Source organism: Oncorhynchus gorbuscha, unplaced genomic scaffold, assembly GCF_021184085.1.
Source record: "Oncorhynchus gorbuscha isolate QuinsamMale2020 ecotype Even-year unplaced genomic scaffold, OgorEven_v1.0 Un_scaffold_489, whole genome shotgun sequence".
Taxonomy (NCBI): domain Eukaryota; kingdom Metazoa; phylum Chordata; class Actinopteri; order Salmoniformes; family Salmonidae; genus Oncorhynchus; species Oncorhynchus gorbuscha.
Window position 1 is genome coordinate 97501 of NW_025745318.1, and position 24268 is coordinate 121768.

At 48.7% G+C, this 24268-nt stretch overlaps 1 protein-coding gene across 6 annotated transcripts in view; it reads left to right on the top strand.

Annotated features, from left to right (window-relative positions):
- LOC124018369 (syntaxin-binding protein 4-like) overlaps nt 1-23042 on the top strand; it is a 119184-nt gene extending 96142 nt beyond the window's left edge. For 3 of the 6 annotated variants that reach the window (XM_046333648.1, XM_046333646.1, XM_046333647.1), the window contains exons 13-22: nt 9548-9644; nt 10475-10602; nt 12159-12248; nt 15351-15878; nt 17192-17242; nt 17466-17609; nt 19360-19476; nt 20589-20638; nt 20915-21115; nt 21651-23042. In XM_046333648.1, the coding sequence (XP_046189604.1) occupies nt 9548-9644; nt 10475-10602; nt 12159-12248; nt 15351-15878; nt 17192-17242; nt 17466-17609; nt 19360-19476; nt 20589-20638; nt 20915-21115; nt 21651-21717 (1473 nt within the window). In that variant the 3' untranslated portion in view covers nt 21718-23042. Of the gene's footprint in view, nt 1-9547; nt 9645-10474; nt 10603-12158; nt 12249-15350; nt 15879-17191; nt 17243-17465; nt 17610-19359; nt 19477-20588; nt 20639-20914; nt 21120-21650 lie in introns of all 6 variants that reach the window. The other 3 variants (XM_046333651.1, XM_046333649.1, XM_046333650.1) reach the window with 3 other exon arrangements.
- Nucleotides 23043-24268: the final 1226 nt, after the last annotated feature.

Sequence of the window (24268 nt, forward strand, 5' to 3'; positions counted from 1 at the left end):
CCATTCTACCACCATATACTCCCCTGTATCTCTCTCTCTCCATTCTACCACCATATACTCCCCTGTATCTCTCTCTCTCCATTCTACCACCATATACTCCCCTGTATCTCTCTCTCTCCATTCTACCACCATATACTCCTCCTGTATCTCTCTCTCTCCATTCTACCACCATATACTCCCCTGTATCTCTCTCTCTCATTCTACCACCATATACTCCTCCTGTATCTCTCTCTCTCATTCTACCACCATATACTCCTCCTGTATCTCTCTCTCTCCATTCTACCACCATATACTCCCCTGTATCTCTCTCTCTCCATTCTACCACCATATACTCCTCCTGTATCTCTCTCTCTCCATTCTACCACCATATACTCCCCTGTATCTCTCTCTCTCCATTCTACCACCATATACTCCCCTGTATCTCTCTCTCCATTCTACCACCATATACTCCCCTGTATCTCTCTCTCTCCATTCTACCACCATATACTCCCCTGTATCTCTCTCTCATTCTACCACCATATACTCCCCCTGTATCTCTCTCTCCATTCTACCACCATATACTCCCCTGTATCTCTCTCCATTCTACCTCCATATACTCCTCCTGTATCTCTCTCCATTCCACCACCATATACTCCTCCTGTATCTCTCTCTCTCTATTCCACCACCATATACTCCCCTGTATCTCTCTCTCTCCCATTCTACCACCATATACTCCCCTGTATCTCTCTCTCTCCATTCTACCACCATATACTCCCCCTGTATCTCTCTCTCCATTCCACCACCATATACTCCTCCTGTATCTCTCTCTCTCCATTCTACCACCATATACTCCCCTGTATCTCTCTCCATTCTACCACCATATACTCCTCCTGTATCTCTCTCTCTCCATTCCACCACCATATACTCCCCTGTATCTCTCTCTATTCTACCACCATATACTCCCCTGTATCTCTCTCTCTCCATTCCACCACCATATACTCCCCTGTATCTCTCTCTCTCTCTATTCTACCACCATATACTCCCCTGTATCTCTCTCTCCATTCCACCACCATATACTCCCCTGTATCTCTCTCCATTCTACCACCATATACTCCTCCTGTATCTCTCTCCATTCTACCACCATATACTCCCCTGTATCTCTCTCTCTCTCCATTCCACCACCATATACTCCCCTGTATCTCTCTCTCTCTATTCTACCACCATATACTCCCCTGTATCTCTCTCTCCATTCTACCACCATATACTCCCCTGTATCTCTCTCTCATTCCACCACCATATACTCCCCTGTATCTCTCTCTCTCCATTCTACCACCATATACTCCCCTGTATCTCTCTCTCTCCATTCCACCACCATATACTCCTCCTGTATCTCTCTCTCTCTCCATTCTACCACCATATACTCCCCTGTATCTCTCTCTCCATTCCACCACCATATACTCCCCTGTATCTCTCTCTCTCATTCTACCTCCATATACTCCCCTGTATCTCTCTCTCTCATTCCACCACCATATACTCCCCTGTATCTCTCTCTCTCCCATTCTACCACCATATACTCCCCTGTATCTCTCTCTCTCCATTCCACCACCATATACTCCCCTGTATCTCTCTCTCTCTCCATTCTACCTCCATATACTCCCCTGTATCTCTCTCTCTCCATTCTACCACCATATACTCCCCTGTATCTCTCTCTCTCCATTCTACCACCATATACTCCCCTGTATCTCTCTCTCCATTCTACCACCATATACTCCTCCTGTATCTCTCTCCATTCTACCACCATATACTCCCCTGTATCTCTCTCTCTCTCCATTCCACCACCATATACTCCCCCTGTATCTCTCTCTCTCTCCATTCTACCACCATATACTCCCCTGTATCTCTCTCTCTCCATTGCACCACCATATACTCCCCCTGTATCTCTCTCTCCCATTCTACCACCATATACTCCCCTGTATCTCTCTCTCTCCATTCCACCACCATATACTCCCCTGTATCTCTCTCTCTCCATTCTACCACCATATACTCCCCTGTATCTCTCTCTCTCCATTCCACCACCATATACTCCCCTGTATCTCTCTCCTCCATTCTACCACCATATACTCCCCTGTATCTCTCTCTCCATTCCACCACCATATACTCCTCCTGTATCTCTCTCTCTCCATTCCACCACCATATACTCCCCCTGTATCTCTCTCCATTCCACCACCATATACTCCCCTGTATCTCTCTCCATTCTACCACCATATACTCCCCTGTATCTCTCTCTCTCCATTCCACCACCATATACTCCTCCTGTATCTCTCTCTCTCCATTCCACCACCATATACTCCCCCTGTATCTCTCTCCATTCCACCACCATATACTCCCCTGTATCTCTCTCCATTCTACCACCATATACTCCCCTGTATCTCTCTCTCCATTCCACCACCATATACTCCTCCTGTATCTCTCTCTCTCCATTCCACCACCATATACTCCCCTGTATCTCTCTCTCTCTCCATTCTACCACCATATACTCCCCTGTATCTCTCTCTCTCCATTCCACCACCATATACTCCTCCTGTATCTCTCTCTCTCCATTCCACCACCATATACTCCCCTGTATCTCTCTCCATTCTACCACCATATACTCCCCTGTATCTCTCTCTCCATTCCACCACCATATACTCCTCCTGTATCTCTCTCTCTCCATTTACCACCATATACTCCTCCTGTATCTCTCTCTCCATTCTACCACCATATACTCCCCCTGTATCTCTCTCCATTCCACCACCATATACTCCTCCTGTATCTCTCTCTCTCTCCATTCCACCACCATATACTCCCCTGTATCTCTCTCTCCATTCCACCACCATATACTCCCCTGTATCTCTCTCTCTCCATTCTACCACCATATACTCCCCTGTATCTCTCTCTCTCCATTCCACCACCATATACTCCTCCTGTATCTCTCTCTCTCCATTCTACCACCATATACTCCCCTGTATCTCTCTCTCTCCATTCCACCACCATATACTCCCCCTGTATCTCTCTCTATTCCACCACCATATACTCCCCTGTATCTCTCTCTATTCCACCACCATATACTCCCCTGTATCTCTCTCTCTCCATTCCACCACCATATACTCCCCTGTATCTCTCTCTCTCCATTCCACCACCATATACTCCCCTGTATCTCTCTCTCCATTCCACCACCATATACTCCTCCTGTATCTCTCTCCATTCTACCACCATATACTCCCCTGTATCTCTCTCCATTCTACCACCATATACTCCCCTGTATCTCTCTCTCTCCATTCTACCACCATATACTCCCCTGTATCTCTCTCTCTCCATTCCACCACCATATACTCCTCCTGTATCTCTCTCTCTCCATTCCACCACCATATACTCCTCCTGTATCTCTCTCTCTCCATTCTACCACCATATACTCCTCCTGTATCTCTCTCCATTCTACCACCATATACTCCCCTGTATCTCTCTCTCTCTCCATTCCACCACCATATACTCCCCCTGTATCTCTCTCCATTCTACCACCATATACTCCTCCTGTATCTCTCTCTCTCATTCCACCACCATATACTCCCCCTGTATCTCTCTCTCCATTCTACCTCCATATACTCCCCTGTATCTCTCTCTCCATTCTACCACCATATACTCCCCTGTATCTCTCTCTCTCCATTCTACCACCATATACTCCCCTGTATCTCTCTCTCTCCATTCTACCACCATATACTCCTCCTGTATCTCTCTCCATTCTACCACCATATACTCCCCTGTATCTCTCTCTCTCTCCATTCCACCACCATATACTCCCCCTGTATCTCTCTCTCTCTCCATTCTACCACCATATACTCCCCTGTATCTCTCTCTCCATTGCACCACCATATACTCCCCTGTATCTCTCTCTCTCCATTCTACCACCATATACTCCCCTGTATCTCTCTCTCTCCATTCCACCACCATATACTCCCCTGTATCTCTCTCTCTCCATTCTACCACCATATACTCCCCTGTATCTCTCTCTCTCCATTCCACCACCATATACTCCCCTGTATCTCTCTCTCTCCATTCTACCACCATATACTCCCCTGTATCTCTCTCTCTCCATTCCACCACCATATACTCCTCCTGTATCTCTCTCTCTCCATTCCACCACCATATACTCCCCTGTATCTCTCTCCATTCTACCACCATATACTCCCCTGTATCTCTCTCTCTCCATTCTACCACCATATACTCCTCCTGTATCTCTCTCCATTCCACCACCATATACTCCTCCTGTATCTCTCTCTCTCTCATTCCACCACCATATACTCCCCTGTATCTCTCTCTCTCTCCATTCTACCACCATATACTCCCCTGTATCTCTCTCTCTCCATTCCACCACCATATACTCGTCCTGTATCTCTCTCTCTCTCCATTCCACCACCATATACTCCCCCTGTATCTCTCTCCATTCTACCACCATATACTCCCCTGTATCTCTCTCTCTCCATTCCACCACCATATACTCCTCCTGTATCTCTCTCTCTCTCCATTCCACCACCATATACTCCCCTGTATCTCTCTCCATTCTACCACCATATACTCCCCTGTATCTCTCTCTCCATTCCACCACCATATACTCCTCCTGTATCTCTCTCTCTCCATTCTACCTCCATATACTCCTCCTGTATCTCTCTCTCTCCATTCCACCACCATATACTCCCCCTGTATCTCTCTCCATTCCACCACCATATACTCCCCCTGTATCTCTCTCTCTCCATTCTACCACCATATACTCCCCTGTATCTCTCTCTCTCCATTCCACCACCATATACTCCTCCTGTATCTCTCTCTCTCATTCTACCACCATATACTCCCCTGTATCTCTCTCTCCATTCCACCACCATATACTCCCCCTGTATCTCTCTCTCTCCATTCCACCACCATATACTCCCCTGTATCTCTCTCTATTCCACCACCATATACTCCCCTGTATCTCTCTCTATTCCACCACCATATACTCCTCCTGTATCTCTCTCTCCATTCTACCACCATATACTCCCCTGTATCTCTCTCCATTCTACCACCATATACTCCCCTGTATCTCTCTCTCTCCATTCTACCACCATATACTCCCCCTGTATCTCTCTCTCCATTCCACCACCATATACTCCTCCTGTATCTCTCTCTCTCCATTCCACCACCATATACTCCCCTGTATCTCTCTCTCTCCATTCCACCACCATATACTCCTCCTGTATCTCTCTCTCCATTCCACCACCATATACTCCTCCTGTATCTCTCTCTCTCCATTCTACCACCATATACTCCTCCTGTATCTCTCTCCATTCTACCACCATATACTCCCCTGTATCTCTCTCTCCTCCATTCCACCACCATATACTCCCCTGTATCTCTCTCCATTCTACCACCATATACTCCTCCTGTATCTCTCTCTCTCCATTCCACCACCATATACTCCCCCTCTGGATAAGAGCGTCTGCTAAATGACTTAAATGTAATGTAATGTCTGTATATCTCTCTCTCCATTCTACCTCCATATACTCCCCTGTATCTCTCTCTCTCCATTCTACCTCCATATACTCCCCCTGTATCTCTCTCCATTCTACCACCATATACTCCCCTGTATCTCTCTCTCTCCATTCCACCACCATATACTCCCCTGTATCTCTCTCTCTCCATTCTACCACCATATACTCCCCCTGTATCTCTCTCTCCATTCCATTCCACCACCATATACTCCCCCTGTATCTCTCTCTCTCCATTCTACCTCCATATACTCCCCTGTATCTCTCTCTCTCCATTCTACCACCATATACTCCCCTGTATCTCTCTCTCTCCATTCTACCACCATATACTCCCCTGTATCTCTCTCTCTCCATTCTACCACCATATACTCCCCTGTATCTCTCTCTCTCCATTCTACCACCATATACTCCCCTGTATCTCTCTCTCTCCATTCTACCACCATATACTCCCCTGTATCTCTCTCTCTCCATTCTACCTCCATATACTCCCCTGTATCTCTCTCTCCATTCTACCACCATATACTCCCCCTGTATCTCTCTCCATTCTACCACCATATACTCCCCTGTATCTCTCTCTCCATTCTACCACCATATACTCCCCTGTATCTCTCTCTCTCCATTCCACCACCATATACTCCCCTGTATCTCTCTCCATTCTACCACCATATACTCCCCTGTATCTCTCTCTCCATTCTACCACCATATACTCCCCCTGTATCTCTCTCTCTCCATTCCACCACCATATACTCCCCCTGTATCTCTCTCTCTCCATTCTACCACCATATACTCCCCTGTATCTCTCTCTCTCCATTCTACCACCATATACTCCCCTGTATCTCTCTCTCTCCATTCTACCACCATATACTCCCCTGTATCTCTCTCCATTCTACCACCATATACTCCCCCCTGTATCTCTCTCTCCCATTCCACCACCATATACTCCCCCTGTATCTCTCTCTCTCCATTCCACCACCATATACTCCCCTGTATCTCTCTCTCTCCATTCCACCACCATATACTCCACCTGTATCTCCACCATCTCTCTCCATTCCACCACCATATACTCCCCCTGTATCTCTCTCTATTCCACCACCATATACTCCCCCTGTATCTCTCTCTCTCATTCCACCACCATATACTCCCCTGTATCTCTCTCTCTCTATTCCACCACCATATACTCCCCTGTATCTCTCTCTCTCCATTCCACCACCATATACTCCCCCTGTATCTCTCTCTATTCTACCACCATATACTCCCCTGTATCTCTCTCTCCATTCCACCACCATATACTCCCCCTGTATCTCTCTCTCTATTCTACCTCCATATACTCCCCTGTATCTCTCTCTCTCCCATTCCACCACCATATACTCCCCCTGTATCTCTCTCTATTCCACCACCATATACTCCCCTGTATCTCTCTCTCTCTATTCTACCACCATATACTCCCCCTGTATCTCTCTCTATTCTACCACCATATACTCCCCCTGTATCTCTGTGTGCCGGTAGTTTTGTCACGACGTCCTCTGCAGTTGTTTAGCAGTGATTTTAATCTAATCTTAATCTCACTCAGTCTGTGACTGACCCTAATCTAGCACATTCTCATTAATGGGATTAGGCCCTGGCTGTGGCTCTAGTCCCTGCTCCCTGGCTCTAGTCCCTGCTCCCTGGCTCTAGTCCCTGCTCCCTGGCTGTGGCTCTAGTCCCTGCTCCCTGGCTCTAGTCCCTGCTCCCTGGCTCTAGTCCCTGCTCCCTGGCTGTGGCTCTAGTCCCTGCTCCCTGGCTCTAGTCCCTGCTCCCTGGCTGTGGCTCTAGTCCCTGCTCCCTGGCTGTGGCTCTAGTCCCTGCTCCCTGGCTCTAGTCCCTGCTCCCTGGCTCTAGTCCCTGCTCCCTGGCTCTAGTCCCTGCTCCCTGGCTCTAGTCCTTGCTCCCTGGCTCTAGTCCCTGCTCCCTGGCTCTAGTCCTTGCTCCCTGGCTCTAGTCCCTGCTCCCTGGCTCTAGTCCCTGCTCCCTGGCTCTAGTCCTTGCTCCCTGGCTCTAGTCCCTGCTCCCTGGCTCTAGTCCCTGCTCCCTGGCTCTAGTCCCTGCTCCCTGGCTCTAGTCCCTGCTCCTTGGGTCTAGTCCCTGCTCCCTGGCTCTAGTCCCTGCTCCCTGGCTCTAGTCCCTGCTCCCTGGCTGTGGCTCTAGTCCCTGCACCTTGGCACTAGTCCCTGCTCCCTGGCTCTAGTCCCTGCTCCCTAGCTCTAGTCCCTGCTCCCTGGCTCTAGTCCCTGCACCTTGGCTCTAGTCCCTGCTCCCTGGCTCTAGTCCCTGCTCCCTGGCTCTAGTCCCTGCTCCCTAGCTCTAGTCCCTCCTTCATGGCTCTAGTCCCTGCTCCCTGGCTCTAGTCCCTGCTCCCTGGCTCTAGTCCCTGCTCCCTGGCTCTAGTCCCTGCTCCCTGGCTCTAGTCCCTGCTCCCTGGCTCTAGTCCCTGCTCCCTGGCTCTAGTCCCTGCTCCCTGGCTCTAGTCCCTGCTCCCTGGCTCTAGTCCCTGCTCCCTGGCTCTAGTCCCTGCTCCCTGGCTCTAGTCCCTGCTCCCTGGCTCTAGTCCCTGCTCCCTGGCTGTGGCTCTAGTCCCTGCTCCCTGGCTCTAGTCCCTGCTCCCTGGCTCTAGTCTCTGCTCCCTGGCTCTAGTCTCTGCTCCCTGGCTCTAGTCCCTGCTCCCTGGCTCTAGTCCCTGCTCCCTGGCTCTAGTCTCTGCTCCCTGGCTCTAGTCCCTGCTCCCTGGCTCTGGTCCCTGCTCCCTGGCTCTAGTCCCTGCTCCCTGGCTCTAGTCCCTGCTCCCTGGCTCTAGTCCCTGCTCCCTGGCTCTAGTCCCTGCTCCCTGGCTCTAGTCCCTGCTCCCTGGCTGTGGCTCTAGTCCCTGCTCCCTGGCTCTAGACCCTGCTCCCTGGCTCTAGTCTCTGCTCCCTGGCTCTAGTCTCTGCTCCCTGGCTCTAGTCCCTGCTCCCTGGCTCTAGTCCCTGCTCCCTGGCTCTAGTCTCTGCTCCCTGGCTCTAGTCCCTGCTCCCTGGCTCTGGTCCCTGCTCCCTGGCTCTAGTCCCTGCTCCCTGGCTCTAGTCCCTGCTCCCTGGCTCTAGTCCCTGCTCCATGGCTCTAGTCCCTCCTCCATGGCTCTAGTCCCTGCTCCCTGGCTCTAGTCCCTCCTCCATGGCTCTAGTCCCTGCTCCCTGGCTCTAGTCCCTGCTCCCTGGCTCTAGTCCCTGCTCCCTGGCTCTAGTCCCTGCTCCATGGCTCTAGTCCCTCCTCCATGGCTCTAGTCCCTGCTCCCTGGCTCTAGTCCCTGCTCCCTGGCTCTAGTCCCTGCTCCCTGGCTCTAGTCCCTGCTCCCTGGCTCTGGTTCCTACCTGGTACAGGGTTGCGTTGCCGGAGGGAGCACTTTAACGTCGCACACAGACACAATGCTCTACAGCTTTACTGTACTGGATAACTGTGGTGACAGAGACAGGGTTAGTTTGGGTTGAATAACATACAGACACAATGCTCTACAGCTTTACTGTACTGGTTAACTGTGGAATGACAGAGACAGGGTTAGTTTGGGTTGAATAACACACAGTCACTTTATACTAAGATCTCTCTCATGAAGACAGTATATTATTTACAAATGATTGAACAGAGAGAGAGAGAGAGAGAGAGAGAGACACAGAGACAGAGACAGAGACAGAGAGAGTTGTCTTCAGGACAACCAAGTTTAAGGAGAAGAGAGATTTGTGGTGTAATACTGCTGTTATACTGCCCCCTGCAGGATATGGGTCTTCAACCACACAGAAGAGGGTTTTGTTTTGTAATACCGTGACAAGATGTACTGTCTCTCATACGCCATGTCCTCAGTGAGCAGGGATTTACCATAATGTGAGATGTAAATTCTTCTAAACGCTTTCTCTCCTCTGTCTCGCTCCCCTCTCTTTCCCCCTCTCCCCTCTCTATGCCCCCTCTCTCTCTCTCTTTCCCCCTCTCTCCCCAACCCACCCCAGGCGTTGTCGTACCTGGGTCTGGACGTGACGGAGGAGAAGAGGAGGAAGCTGAGACAAAGTCTTATCACTGACCCACAGGGAACCGTGTCCTACGGAGGTATACTGTCTCCATAGCTACCACACACCTACTGTCTCTATAGCTACCACACACCTAGTGTCTCTATAGCTATCACACACCTACTGTCTCTATAGCTACCACACACCTACTGTCTCTATAGCTACCACACACCTACTGTCTCTATAGCTACCACACACCTACTGTCTCTATGGCTACCACACACCTACTGTCTCTATAGCTACCACACACCTACTGTCTCTATAGCTACCACACACCTAGTGTCTCTATAGCTACCACACACCTACTGTCTCTATAGCTACCACACACCTACTGTCTCTATAGCTACCACACACCTACTGTCTCTATAGCTACCGCACACATACTGTCTCTATAGCTACCGCACACCTACTGTCTCTATAGCTACCACACACCTACTGTCTCTATAGCTACCACACACCTAGTGTCGCTATAGCTACCACACACCTAGTGTCGCTATAGCTACCACACACCTAGTGTCTCTATAGCTACCACACACCTAGTGTCTCTATAGCTACCACACACCTAGTGTCTCTATAGCTACCACACACCTAGTGTCTCTATAGCTACCACACACCTAGTGTCTCTATAGCTACCACACACCTAGTGTCTCTATAGCTACCACACACCTAGTGTTTCCATAGATACCACGGCCACGGAGAACGAGAGCCCAGAGTCCTCGGGAGCGGCCTGTGTCGGTGGTGCTCTGTTATCCTCAGAGCTGGCAGAGATTTTATTCACAAGCTACTACATAGGGTATAGGGGTTCTGATTGGGTCCTCTGTGGTTTATACAGAGTATAACTTTTCTTATGCGTTTGTTGTCACCGGGCAGACTTTGTTGAGGCCACACGCAACGTCTACCAAGAGAATCTGGAGGAGGCGGGACTAGGGCAGAAAGAGTTCATGTTCTCCTATCACGAAGCAGCTAGCTTGATGGACACCTCTGCCTTCCACTCCCCGGTAAGAGTGGACTTGTGCTTCTTGTTTCAAAGTACTGGGTTTATTAAGTTCTTGTTATGGAGTCCTTGAGGCTCCTCCTGACTTTGAGGCTTGTGTGACTTAGTGAAGTTTGAGTTGGCGAAGAGGATTTACAGACAGTGTTTCTCAGAGGAGATTTACACCCTGCAGCAACACAAGGGAATCATCAAAGATGTCTTTAAGAGCTTCATTGTGACGGTCCCTGTGTCTCTCTCACACACACACACACACACACACACACACACACACACACACACACACACACACACACACACACACACACACACACACACACACACACACACACTCACACTCACACTCACACTCACACACACTCACACACACACACACACACTGACACACTGACACACTGACACACGCGCACAGTCTTTGAGAGCTGCCTTCCTCTAAAACGTCCATTGTAATGTTCCCTGTCAGATGAAGGGTGTGCTTCTCACATCATTGTATGCGTGAGAGTGTGTGTGTGCATGGGGTTTGTGTGTGTGCATGGTGTTTGTGTGCATGGGGTTTGTGTACATGGGGTTTGTGTGCATGGGATTTGTGTACATGGGGTTTGTATGCGTGAGTGTGTGTGTACATGGGGTTTGTGAGTGTGTGTGTGCATGGGGTTTGTGTGTGTGTGTGTGTGTGTGTGTGTGAGTGTGTGTGTGCATGGGGTTTGTGTGTGTGAGTGTGTGTTTGCATGGGCTTTGTGTGTGTGTGTGAGTGTGTGTGTACATGGGGTGTGTGTACATGGGGTGTGTGTACATGGGGTTTGTGAGTGTGTGTGTGCATGGGGTTTGTGTGTGTGTGTGTGTGTTTGCATGGGGTTTGTGTGTGTGTGTGTGTGTGAGTGTGTGTGTGCATGGGGTTTGTGTGTGTGTGTGTGAGTGTGTGTGTGCATGGGGTTTGTGTGTGTGTGTGAGTGTGTGTGTGCATGGGGTGTGTGTATGTGTGTGTGAGTGTGTGTGTACATGGGGTGTGTGTACATGGGGTGTGTGTACATGGGGTTTGTGTGTGTGTGTGTACATGGGGTTTGTGAGTGTGTGTGTGCATGTGTGTGTGAGTGTGTGTGTACATGGGGTGTGTGTACATGGGGTGTGTGTACATGGGGTTTGTGTACATGGGGTTTGTGTGTGTGTGTGCATGGGATTTGTGTGTGTGTGTGAGTGTGTGTGTACATGGGGTGTGTGTGTGTGAGTGTGTGTGTACATGGGGTGTGTGTACATGGGGTGTGTGTGTGTGAGTGTGTGTGTACATGTGTGTGTGTGTACATGGGGTTTGTGAGTGTGTGTGTGCATGGGGTGTGTGTATGTGTGTGTGAGTGTGTGTGTACATGGGGTGTGTGTACATGGGGTGTGTGTACATGGGGTGTGTGTACATGGGGTGTGTGTGTGTGAGTGTGTGTGTACATGGGGTGTGTGTACATGGGGTGTGTGTACATGGGGTGTGTTTACATGGGGTGTGTGTGTGTGTGTGTGGGGGGGGTGTACACGTACAGTCCCTAGCTCCAGTCTAACCTCATTGCTGTGTATCAGACCTTTGATTCAGATTCCTACAGTAGTGAAGAACTGGAGCACTTTCAGGCGGAGGTGAAACAGCTGCAGAACCAGATTAAACAACTCAAGGTGAACTCACACTCCTGTCCAAACATCACATCTCTGTGTGTGTGTGTGTCAGTGTGTGTGTGTGTGTGTCAGTGTGTGTGTCAGTGTGTGTGTGTGTGTGTGTGTGTGTGTGTTTGTCAGTGTGTGTGTCAGTGTGTGTGTGTGTGTCAGTGTGTGTGTGTGTGTCAGTGTGTGTGTCAGTGTGTGTGTGTGTGTCAGTGTGTGTGTGTGTGTGTGTCAGTGTGTGTGTGTGTGTCAGTGTGTGTGTCAGTGTGTGTGTGTGTGTCAGTGTGTGGGGGGGTTAGTGTGTGTGTGGGGGTTTAGTGTGTGTGTGTGGGGTTAGTGTGTGTGTGGGGGTTAGTGTGTGTGTGGGGGTTAGTGTGTGTGTGTGTGTCAGTGTGTGTGTGTGTGTCAGTGTGTGTGTGGGGGGTCAGTGTGTGTGTGGGGGTTAGTGTGTGTGTGGGGGTTAGTGTGTGTGTGTGTGTGTCAGTGTGTGTGTGTGTGTCAGTGTGTGTGTGTGTGTCAGTGTGTGTGTGGGGGTCAGTGTGTGTGTGTGTGTCAGTGTGTGTGTGTGTGTCAGTGTGTGTGTGTGTGTCAGTGTGTGTGTGTGTGTGTCAGTGTGTGTGTGTGTGTCAGTGTGTCAGTGTGTGTGTCAGTGTGTGTGTGGGGGTCAGTGTGTGTGTGTGTGTCAGTGTGTGTGTGGGGGTCAGTGTGTGTGTGTGTGTCAGTGTGTGTGTGTGTGTGTCAGTGTGTGTGTGTGTGTCAGTGTGTGTGTGGGGGTCAGTGTGTGTGTGTGTGTGTGTGTGTCAGTGTGTGTGTGTGTGTCAGTGTGTGTGTGTGTGTGTGTGTGTGTGTGTCAGTGTGTCAGTGTGTGTGTCAGTGTGTGTGGGGGGTCAGTGTGTGTGTGTGTGTCAGTGTGTGTGTGGGGGTCAGTGTGTGTGTGTGTGTCAGTGTGTGTGTGTGTGTCAGTGTGTGTGTGTGTGTCAGTGTGTGTGTGTGTGTCAGTGTGTGTGTGTGTGTCAGTGTGTGTGTGGGGGTCAGTGTGTGTGTGTGTGTCAGTGTGTGTGTGTGTGTCAGTGTGTGTGTGTGTGTGTCAGTGTGTGTGTGTGTGTCAGTGTGTGTGTGTGTGTCAGTGTGTCAGTGTGTGTGTCAGTGTGTGTGTGTCAGTGTGTGTGTGTGTGTCAGTGTGTGAGTTAGTGAGCATTTCTCCTTTACCAAGATAATCCATCCACCTGACAGGTGTGGTGTATCAACAACAAGCTGATTAAACAGCATGATCATTACACAGGTGCACCTTGTGCTGGGAGCAATAAAAGGCCACTCTAAAATGTGAAGTTTTGTCACACAACACAACGCCACAAATATCTCTAGTTTTGAGGGAGCGTGTAATTGGCATGCCGACTACAGGAATGTCCACCAGAGCTGTTGCCAGATCATTTAATGATAATTTCTCTACCATAAGCCGCTTCCAACATTGTTTTAGAGAATTTGGCAGGACGTCTAACCTCACAACCGCAGACCATGAATAACCAGCCCTGGACCTCCACATCAGGCTTCTTCACCTGTGGGATGGTCTGAGACCAGCCACCTGGACCTACACAACTGGCTTCTTCACCTGTGGGATGGTCTGAGACCAGCCACCTGGACTGACACATCTGGCTTCTTCACCTGTGGGATTGTCGTCTGAGACCAGCCACCTGGACCTACACAACTGGCTTCTTCACCTGTGGGATGGTCTGAGACCAGCCACCTGGACCTACACAACTGGCTTCTTCACCTGTGGGATGTTCTGAGACCAGCCACCTGGACTGACACATCAGGCTTCTTCACCTGTGAGATTGTCGTCTGAGACCAGCCACCCGGACAACTGATGAAACTGTGGGTTTGCACAACCGAAGAGTTACTGCACAAACGGTCAGAAACTGCCTTAGGGAAGTTCATCTGCATCATCCTCGCCAGTGTCGTGACCTGACTGCAGTTCGGCGTTGTAACCGACTTCTGTGGGCAAATGTTCCCCTTCGATGGTCACTGGCCCCTTCGATGGTCACTGGCACGCTGGAGAAGTGTGGTCTTCCCAAATGAATCCCTCCATCAGTGCTCAGACTGTCCGCAATAGGCTGAGAAAGGCTGGACTGAGGGCTTGTAGGCCTGTTGTAAGGCAGGTCCTCACCAGACATTACCGGCAACAACTTTGCTTATGGGCACAAACCCACCGTCGCTGGACCAGACAGGACTGGCAAAAAAGTGCTCTTCACTGACGAGTCGTGGTTTTGTCTCACCAGGGGTGATGGTCGGATTCGCGTTTATCGCCAAAGGAATGAGCGTTACACCGAGGCCTGTACTCTGGAGCGGGATTCATTTGGAGGTGGAGGGTCCATGGTCTGGGGCGGTGTGTCACAGCATCATCGGACTGAGCTTGTTGTCATTACAGGCAATCTCAATGCTGTGTTACAGGGAAGACATCCTCTTTCCTCATGTGGTACCCTTCCTGCAGGCTCATCCTGACATGACCCTCCAGCATGACAATGCCACCAGCCATACTGCTCGTTCTGTGCGTAATTTCCTGCAAGACAGGAATGTCTTGGCCATGGCCAGCGAAGAGCCCGGATCTCAATCCCATTGAGCACGTCTGGGACCTGTTGGATCAGAGGGCTAAGGCCCCCAGAAATGTCCAAGAACTTGCAGGTGCCTTGGTGGAAGAGTGAGGTAACATCTCACAGCAAGAACGGGCAAATCTGGTGCAGTCCATGAGGAGGAGATGCACTGCAGTAGTTAACGCAGCTGGTGGCCACACCAGATACTTGACTGTTACTTTTGATTTTGACCCCTCCCCTTTGTTCAGGGGACACATTATTCCACTTCTGTTAGTCACGTGTCTGTGGACCTTGTTCACTTTACTGTATGTCTCAGTTGTTGAATCTTGTTATGTTCGTACAAATATTTACACATTAAGTTAAGTTTGCTAAAATTGAAGGCAGTTGACAGTGAGAGGAGGTTTATATAGTCTATAGTTTATATTGGCCACACCCCTCTGGCCTTATTGCTTAAATATACAATGTTACTATTTTACAATGTGCAGTGTGTATCAGAGTAACATTGAATTGACTTCAACTTTGTTCACAGTCCAATCACAGTCAGCCTGCTGGTTTTCCTACACTACCCCAGATCAGTCAGCCTGCTGGTTTTCCTACACTACCCCAGGTCAGTCAACCTGTTGGTTTTCCTACACTACCCCAGGTCAGTCAACCTGTTGGTTTTCCTACACTACCCCATATCAGTCAACCTGCTGGTTTTCCTACACTACCCCAGGTCAGTCAACCTGTTGGTTTTCCTACACTACCCCATATCAGTCAGCCTGCTGGTTTTCCTACACTACCCCAGGTCAGTCAGCCTGCTGGTTTTCCTACACTACCCCAGGTCAGTCAACCTGATGGTTTTCCTACACTACCCCAGATCAGTCAGCCTGCTGGTTTTCCTACACTACCCCAGGTCAGTCAGCCTGCTGGTTTTCCTACACTACACCAGGTCAATCAACCTGCTGGTTTTCCTACACTACCCCAGGTCAGTCAACCTGATGGTTTTCCTACACCACCCCGGGACACAGAGCACAGCAAGTCGACCCTGGAGGAGGAGCTACACAACACCTCAGAGGTGAGTGACAACTAGACTCAGCCAATCACAATCCTTAAGAATAGGTTGATGAAGCAGTATTATATTGTATTTAGTATATCCCATCATATCCCATCATATCCCACCGTATCCCATCATATCCCATCATATCCCATCATATCCCATCATATCCCATCATATCCCACCGTATCCCACCGTATCCCATCATATCCCATCATATCCCATCATATCCCACCGTATCCCATCATATCCCATCATATCCCATCATATCCCATCATATCCCACCATATCCCATCATATCCCATCATATCCCATCATATCCCATCATATCCCATCATATCCCATCATATCCCATCATATCCCATCATATATCCCATCATATCCCACCATATCCCATCATATCCCATCATATCCCATCATATCCCATCATATCCCACCATATCCCATCATATCCCATCGTATCCCATCATATCCCATCGTATCCCATCATATCCCAGCATATCCCATCATATCCTAGCATATCCCAGCATATCCCATCATATCCCATCATATCCCATCATATCCTAGCATATCCCACCATATCCCACCATATCCCACCGTATCCCATCATATCCCATCATATCCCATCATATCCTAGCATATCCCATCATATCCCACCATATCCCATCATATCCCATCATATCCCATCATATCCCATCATATCCCATCATATCCCATCATATCCCATCATATCCCATCATATCCCACCATATCCCACCATATCCCATCATATCCCACCATATCCCATCATATCCCATCATATCCCATCGTATCCCACCTTATCCTAACCATTTCCCTCCGTATCGTATCTCATCTTATCCTATCCTATCCTATCTTATTGTATTCTATCGTATCCTATCGTATCTTATTGTATTCTATTACATTTAAGTATCTTGTCTTGTATCTTATATCTTATTCTACCTTATCATATAGTATCGTATCCTATCTTTCCTCATATCTTTGCCAGGCATAGTTGTATTAACACACTCATTCTTGCTCTTTTTCCTTCACTCATTCCCTCCCTCCCTCTCTCTCCATCCCTCCCTCCCTCATTCCCTCTCGCTCTCTCTCTCTCCCCTCCCTCCCTCCCTCTCTCTCCCTCCCTCATTCCCTCCCTCATTCCCTCCCTCTCCTCTCTCTCCATCCATCCCTCCCTCATTCCCTCCCTCCCTCATTCCCTCCCTCCCTCCCTCTCTCTCCATCCATCCCTCCCTCCATCCCTCCTCCCTCCCTCCCTCCTCCCTCCCTCCCTCCCTCCCTCCCTCCCTCCCTCCCTCCCTCGCTCCCTCCATCAGAAAGCGTGTGCGACAGTGGAGGAGAACAGTCGTCTGAAGACTCGTGTGCAGGTAATATTTATCCACTAATAAACCCCAAAACAAGACAAGAGACTTCACCCCCGCAGCTGCTCCATGGTCTCTGTGTGTACAGTATGTGTACTCATGTAAATGTCTGCAGTACGGCTGGTATGTGGCTGGTAAAGTTGAATTTCCGTTGGGTACTTCTTCATCTCTTCTTCTTCTTCTTCTTCTTCTTCTTCTTCTTCTTCTTCTTCTTCTTCTACCCCTGCAGGTAGCGGAGGCAGTGCAGAGAGACAGACAGAGTAACAGTGCAGAGCAGGACTATGAAGAGGTCATTACACTGCTAGAGGCTGAGATCAAAGACCTGAAGAACCAACTGGCGGGCAAGAAACAGAAGGGTCTGGAAGCTACTAAGGTAGACTTAAAACCAGTTAATGGAAGAAAAGACTAGAGTCGTCTGGGTGGCTGCAGACACAAGAAACAGAAGGGTCTGGAAGCTACTAAGGTAGACTTAAAACCAGTTAATGGAAGAAAAGACTTAAAACCAGTTCTTCGTTCTGGGTGGCTGCAGACACAAGAAACAGAAGGGTCTGGAAGCTACTAAGGTAGACTTAGTTAAACCAGAGTAATGGCAAGAAAAGACTAGAAGTCGTCATTAAGAAACAGAAGAAAGACTTAAAACCAGTTAATGGAAGAAAAGACTAGGGTGGCTGCAGACACAAGAAACAGAAGGGTCTGGAAGCTACTAAGGTAGACTTAAAACCAGTTAATGGAAGAAAAGACTAGAGTCGTCTGGGTGGCTGCAGACACAAGAAACAGAAGGGTCTGGAAGCTACTAAGGTAGACTTAAAACCAGTTAATGGAAGAAAAGACTAGAGTCGTCTGGGTGGCTGCAGACACAAGAAACAGAAGGGTCTGGAAGCTACTAAGGTAGACTTAAAACCAGTTAATGGAAGAAAAGACTAGAGTCGTCTGGGTGGCTGCAGACACAAGAAACAGAAGGGTCTGGAAGCTACTAAGGTAGACTTAAAACCAGTTAATGGAAGAAAAGACTAGAGTCGTCTGGGTGGCTGCAGACACAAGAAACAGAAGGGTCTGGAAGCTACTAAGGTAGACTTAAAACCAGTTAATGGAAGAAAAGACTAGAGTCGTCTGGGTGGCTGCAGACACAAGAAACAGAAGGGTCTGGAAGCTACTAAGGTAGACTTAAAACCAGTTAATGGAAGAAAAGACTAGAGTCGTCTGGGTGGCTGCAGACACAAGTGATGACAAAGCAGTCAGAAAGATGTGCAGGTTGGTTGCAGTGGAGGGCAGCAGACTTCTCCATTTCTGAAACACTCCAGCAGGACAACACTAGTCTTTTCTACCCTAAAATACTGTGACCCAGCAGGACAACACTAGTTTTTTCTACCTAAAATACTGTGACCCAGCAGGACAACACTAGTCTTTTCTACCCTAAAATACTGTGACCCAGCAGGACAACACTAGTCTTTTCTACCCTAAAATACTGTGACCCAGCAGGACAACACTAGTCTTTTCTACCCTAAAATACTGTGACCCAGCAGGACAACACTAGACTTTTCTACCCTAAAATACTGTGATCCAGCAGGACAACACTAGTCAGGAGGATGTGATGGAGTTAAACAGGAAGTGATTCTGTGTGTTATACTCCAGGAAGATGTGATGGAGTTAAACAGGAAGTGATTCTGTGTGTTGTACTCCAGGAAGATGTGATGGAGTTAAACAGTGATTCTGTGTGTTGTACTCCAGGAAGATGTGATTTAAACAGGAAGTGATTCTGTGTTTGTACCCCAGGAAGATGTGATGTAGTTTAACAGGAAGTGATTCTGTGTGTTGTACCCCAAAAGGATGTGATGGAGTTAAACAGGAAGTGATTCTGTGTGTTGTACCCCAAAAGGATGTGATGTAGTTAAACAGGAAGTGATTCTGTGTGTTATACTCCAGGAAGATGTGATGGAGTTAAACAGGAAGTGATTCTGTGTGTTATACTCCAGGAAGATGTGATGTAGTTAAACAGGAAGTGATTCTGTGTGTTATACTCCAGGAAGATGTGATGGAGTTTAACAGGAAGTGATTGTGTGTGTTATACTCCAGGAAGATGTGATGTAGTTAAACAGGAAGTGATTCTGTGTGTTATACTCCAGGAAGATGTGATGGAGTTAAACAGGAAGTTGTCAATGATTGACTGTCAGCTGAGGAGGTCTGAGCTGAGCAGAAGACACCTGGAGATCTCCAACAAGAAACTACTGGGATTCGCACAGGTACACTACACCTGTAACACACCTGTGACTCACCCCCAACACACCTTTACAACAACACTCACCTGTCCACCTCTCATACAAATAACTCCTGGGCTTCACACAGGTAACATTACACCTGTAACACACCTTTACAACAACACTCACCTGCCCACCTCTCAACTGTAAACACAGTCACACAGGTTCTGTAACACACCTACCTGTGAGCCCTAGCTGATGCCTCTCTGGGCATGCTCTGTTATGTTCTGAACCTGTACTGCCACCTAGTGGTTCAAAAATACTTTATAGTTTTATGTATGTGGATTTCTGTGCTGACTAGCTAATTGGCTGACTGACTGGCTAACTGACTGGCTGACTGACTGGCTTGCTAACTGGCTGACTGACTGGCTGGCTAACTGACTGGCTGGTTAACTGGCTGACTGACTGGCTGGCTAACTGGCTGACTGACTGGCTGGCTAACTGGCTGACTGACTGGCTGACTGGCTAACTGACTGGCTGACTGACTGGCTTGCTAACTGGCTGACTGACTGGCTGACTGACTGGCTGGCTAACTGGCTAACTGACTGACTGGTGAACTGGCTGACTGACTGGTTGGCTAACTGACTGGCTGACTGACTGGCTGGTTAACTGGCTGACTGACTGGCTGGCTAACTGACTGGCTGGCTAACTGACTGGCTAACTGGCTGGCTGGTTAACTGGCTAACTGACTGGCTGGCTAACTGACTGGCTGGTTAACTGGCTAACTGACTGGCTGGTTAACTGGCTGACTGACTGGCTGGCTAACTGACTGGCTAACTGACTGGCTGGTTAACTGTCTAACTGACTGGCTGGTTAACTGGCTGACTGACTGGCTGGCTAACTGACTGGCTTGTTAACTGGCTGACTGACTGGTACCTGGCTAACTGACTGGCTGGTTACCTGGCTAACGGACTGGCTGGTTACCTGGCTAACTGACTGGCTGGTTACCTGGCTAACTGACTGGCTGGTTAACTGGCTGACTGACTGGCTGGTTAACTGGCTAACTGACTGGCTGGTTACCTTTCTAACTGACTGGCTGGTTAACTGGCTGACTGACTGGCTGGCTAACTGACTGGCTGAATGTGTTTATTTCTCAGAATGTTCACAAAGTGCTCACCACCCCCAGTTTGTTTGGAATGGAAAATGGGTAAGTGCTTATCTTCTAATGTAACTCCTTAATGACAATTCTTCAAATGTTTGTTCATTCTGTCTGTTGATCTGACCGGAGGGTCTGGGTGTGTGTGTGTGTGTGTGTGTGTGTGTGTGTGTGTGTGTGTGTGTGTGTGTGTGTGTGTGTGTGTGTGTGTGTGTGTGTGTGTGTGTGTGTGTGTGTGTGTGTGTGTGTGTGTGTGTGTGTGTGTGTGTGTGTGTGTGTGTGTGTGTGTGTGTGAACGTATGTATGTGTGCTTCCTTGTACTAACAGGAGTAGCAGGACCTCTCCAGCCACAGACAGTCCAGAGACCCCCTCTCCCATCCCAGACCCAGCCTGCCAGTTAGCTGCAGAGGCCAGGGAGCTGGTGGAGGGGGTCAGATCCCTGAGCAGCACCGATGATACAGCCCCTCTCAGTGACTCAGAGGTGGGGGAACCACCTGACCCAGCCATGGACCCTAACCGGGCCACACAGTGAGTATGTATGATCAGCACTTACTTCCACTCACAACTCATCTGTATCTAGATGGAATATGGCCTCTGAGTATTTGATAGGTATAGTCTTCCCTCCTCTCTCCTCCGTCCTCTCCTCCTCCTCCTTCCCTCCCTCTCTGCTCCTTACCTCTCCTCTCTCTCCTTACCTCTCCTCTCTCCTCCTTACCTCTCCTCTCTCCTCCTTCCCTCCCTCTCTGCTCCTTCCCTCCCTCTCTCCTCCCTCTCTCCCTCTCTCCTCCTTCCCCGCTCTCCTCCTCCTCCCTCCCTCTCTCCTCCTTCCCTCCTCTCTCCCTTCCCTCCCTCTCTCCTCCCTCTCTCCCTCTCTCCTCCTTCCCTCCCTCTCTCCTCCTTCCCTCCCTCTCTCCTCCTTCCCTCTCTCCTCTCTTCCCTCACCTCTCCTCCTTCCCTCCCTCTCTGCTCCTTCCCTCCCTCTCTCCTCCCTCTCTCCCTCTCTCCTCCTTCCCGCTCTCCTCCTTCCCTCCCTCTCTCCTCCTTCCCTCCCTCTCTCCCTCAGCCCTCATAGCTCGCCGGCTCAGACATCTCCTACAGAAGATCCAGCCAAAGACAAGCGCCGCCAGTAGAGAACGTTCAGAGAACGTCACAGAGAGCGTTTTAGAGAACGTTACGAGGATGTGAAAAGAACAACGTGGCTGGGGACTAGGCTCAGAAGAACACAGTGGTTGGCTGACTACGTTTACCTAAAAACTACCAACGACCCTTTAAAAGACCGACAGACAGATTGAGAGAGACAACCAGACAGACTGTATGTAGGATGCTATGCAGTGTGCGTAAAAAAAAGAAAGAAAACACTTACAACTCAGCTTCAGTCAATGTTCTGGGATTGCTCTACTGATTAACCGCAAAATGTTCTAGTTTATCTGTTTTCTAATACAGCTGTGTGTGTACTTACGTTTCTCTGTTGATATTTAGCATTTGTCAGAATGTGAACAAAGGGGAGATTCTCAACTGGGAGAATCTCCCCTTCCTGGGAAGGATAGCAGGTTTTGAGGTGAAATGGCAGAGACTTGTAGATGCAGTTCAGTTTGTTCCAAAGAGCTTGCCGTAGCCGATTAGACAGCACTACAAAGCCAAGGCGCTACCGTTGGGTGTGTAGGTGTACAGACATACAGCATGAGCTATGATGATGATGATAATGATGATGATGCAATGAACCTTTCTATCCCTGAGTTCCAATACTCTGTAAAAGATGAATTCTCTCATGTCCTATTTCCTTGTATCCTATTTCCTTGTATCCTTCCTGACCACTGAAATCTGGAGAGACCGGATAGTGACGTTCAATATGCCGGTATGACATTGGCTGCTCGTCAAATTGGTTCCATCCGTTTATTTTTGGGATCAGTGGTCCTCAAGGACACGAAGAGAGATGAAGACGTTTGTGTTCATTATCTGAGACGGGACAGAAATGTGTATTTTTGCTCACAACAGTTCCCAGAGTTGAGGAGAAGAAGCCAGACGAGGGTATTGGAACCTAGCCCTAGCTGTGTCTATAGCTGTATCGCCATGGCTACAGTAAGTGCCCTGTATGTGTATACTTCAGAGAGAGAGAGAGAGAGAGAGAGAGAGAGAGAGAGAGAGAGAGAGAGAGAGGATAACATGGACGATGTGCCCTGATCCAAAGCGTCTCATCCTGATGACATCGTGTCACCATGGTGATGACCCTGTGTACAGAAACGGTTTGTCCCTTATACTGACGTGCTCTGATGAACTGTCTGTCTGTTTTGAAGATGATTTTGTACTGGAAAAGTCCATTTTCTGTTACGGATACCGAGGTAGAGGAAGAAGCTTTAGGACCTGCACGAGCTGTCATGGCGACGCCGAGACGTCTGCTTTTGCTGTTATTATAAAACCTTGTAAATCTTTAAGCTGAAATAAATATTGCACTCTCCTTTGATGTCCTTCTCCACATCTGCTGACTGACCACATCTGCTGACACACACACACACACACACACACACACACACACACACACACACACACACACACACACACACACACACACACACACACACACACACACACACACACACACACACACACACACACACACACACACACACACACACACACACACAAACAAATCCGCTGGACCAAGCCAGAGCTTACTATAGTATGTCTGTGTCAGTTGAAGCTCGTTCAAGGCTTTGTCTATGAGGATTCCTTCCTTCCTTACTGTTGAGTTCTGTGAATACTTACTACGCTGTCATATCACATATGTTCCGTGACTTCTGTTAGAACTGCGTCTCCATAGCGACAGCTGTGTGGAAGTTCCGTTCCATAACCCACAGTTTGTTGTCTTGTTCTCTGAGATTGAGGTTATGTCACCAAGACAATAAAAAAAAGAATGGAAAAAACAACAACAATGGCCTTTTAGCAGTGGCTGTGTCTCGATAGTCGCAACTAGCTCCCTTTCCTTGTGTCCTTTCCTTGTGTCCTTTTCCTTCATGATCAGTGATATGGAAAGAAGTGATACTGTAGGTAAAAAAGCAATATGGTGGAAAGCCACCCAATCCTTTCACCTGTTAGAGGTCCCGAAGGAAAGGAAATGAGGGGAGGAGACAAGTAAAGGAAGTAATGAAAGAGTAATGAGACCCAGCCGGTGTCTATCAACTCAAAACACCTGATACTTCCTCAGTGCTAATGAAGGAAAGGAGACGAGGAAGGAAGCCAATGACGAGTATTGAGACACAACGCAAAGCAGTGTATCTCAACTGGAAACATCATCAGTACCAAACTATCACTGCATGGTTCTGGTTCTGGTTCTGGTTCTGACCACCTGTCGTTCAACATCCAACTGTGGAATCAAATGTTTGGTTTCAGGAATGTAGAGAGAAACATGAGTTATACTGTTTAAAACAATAGGTTGTATGATAACGATACCTGTGTGGTGGGATGTATGGGCTGCGTCCCAATAATCTCTCCGTTCTCCCGAAGTGTGCACTCGTTCACTTTCCTTTATGGATTTCAGAGGACATGACTGGAATATGGAACTCCCTCTAGAATCCAGCCCATATGCCAACACATATCCATGTATTTTACATTCGTATGGAGTAGTGAACGAGAGCACACTTCAGGAAAGAAAGAGAGAGTTTTGGGACACAAGTCAAGGAGATG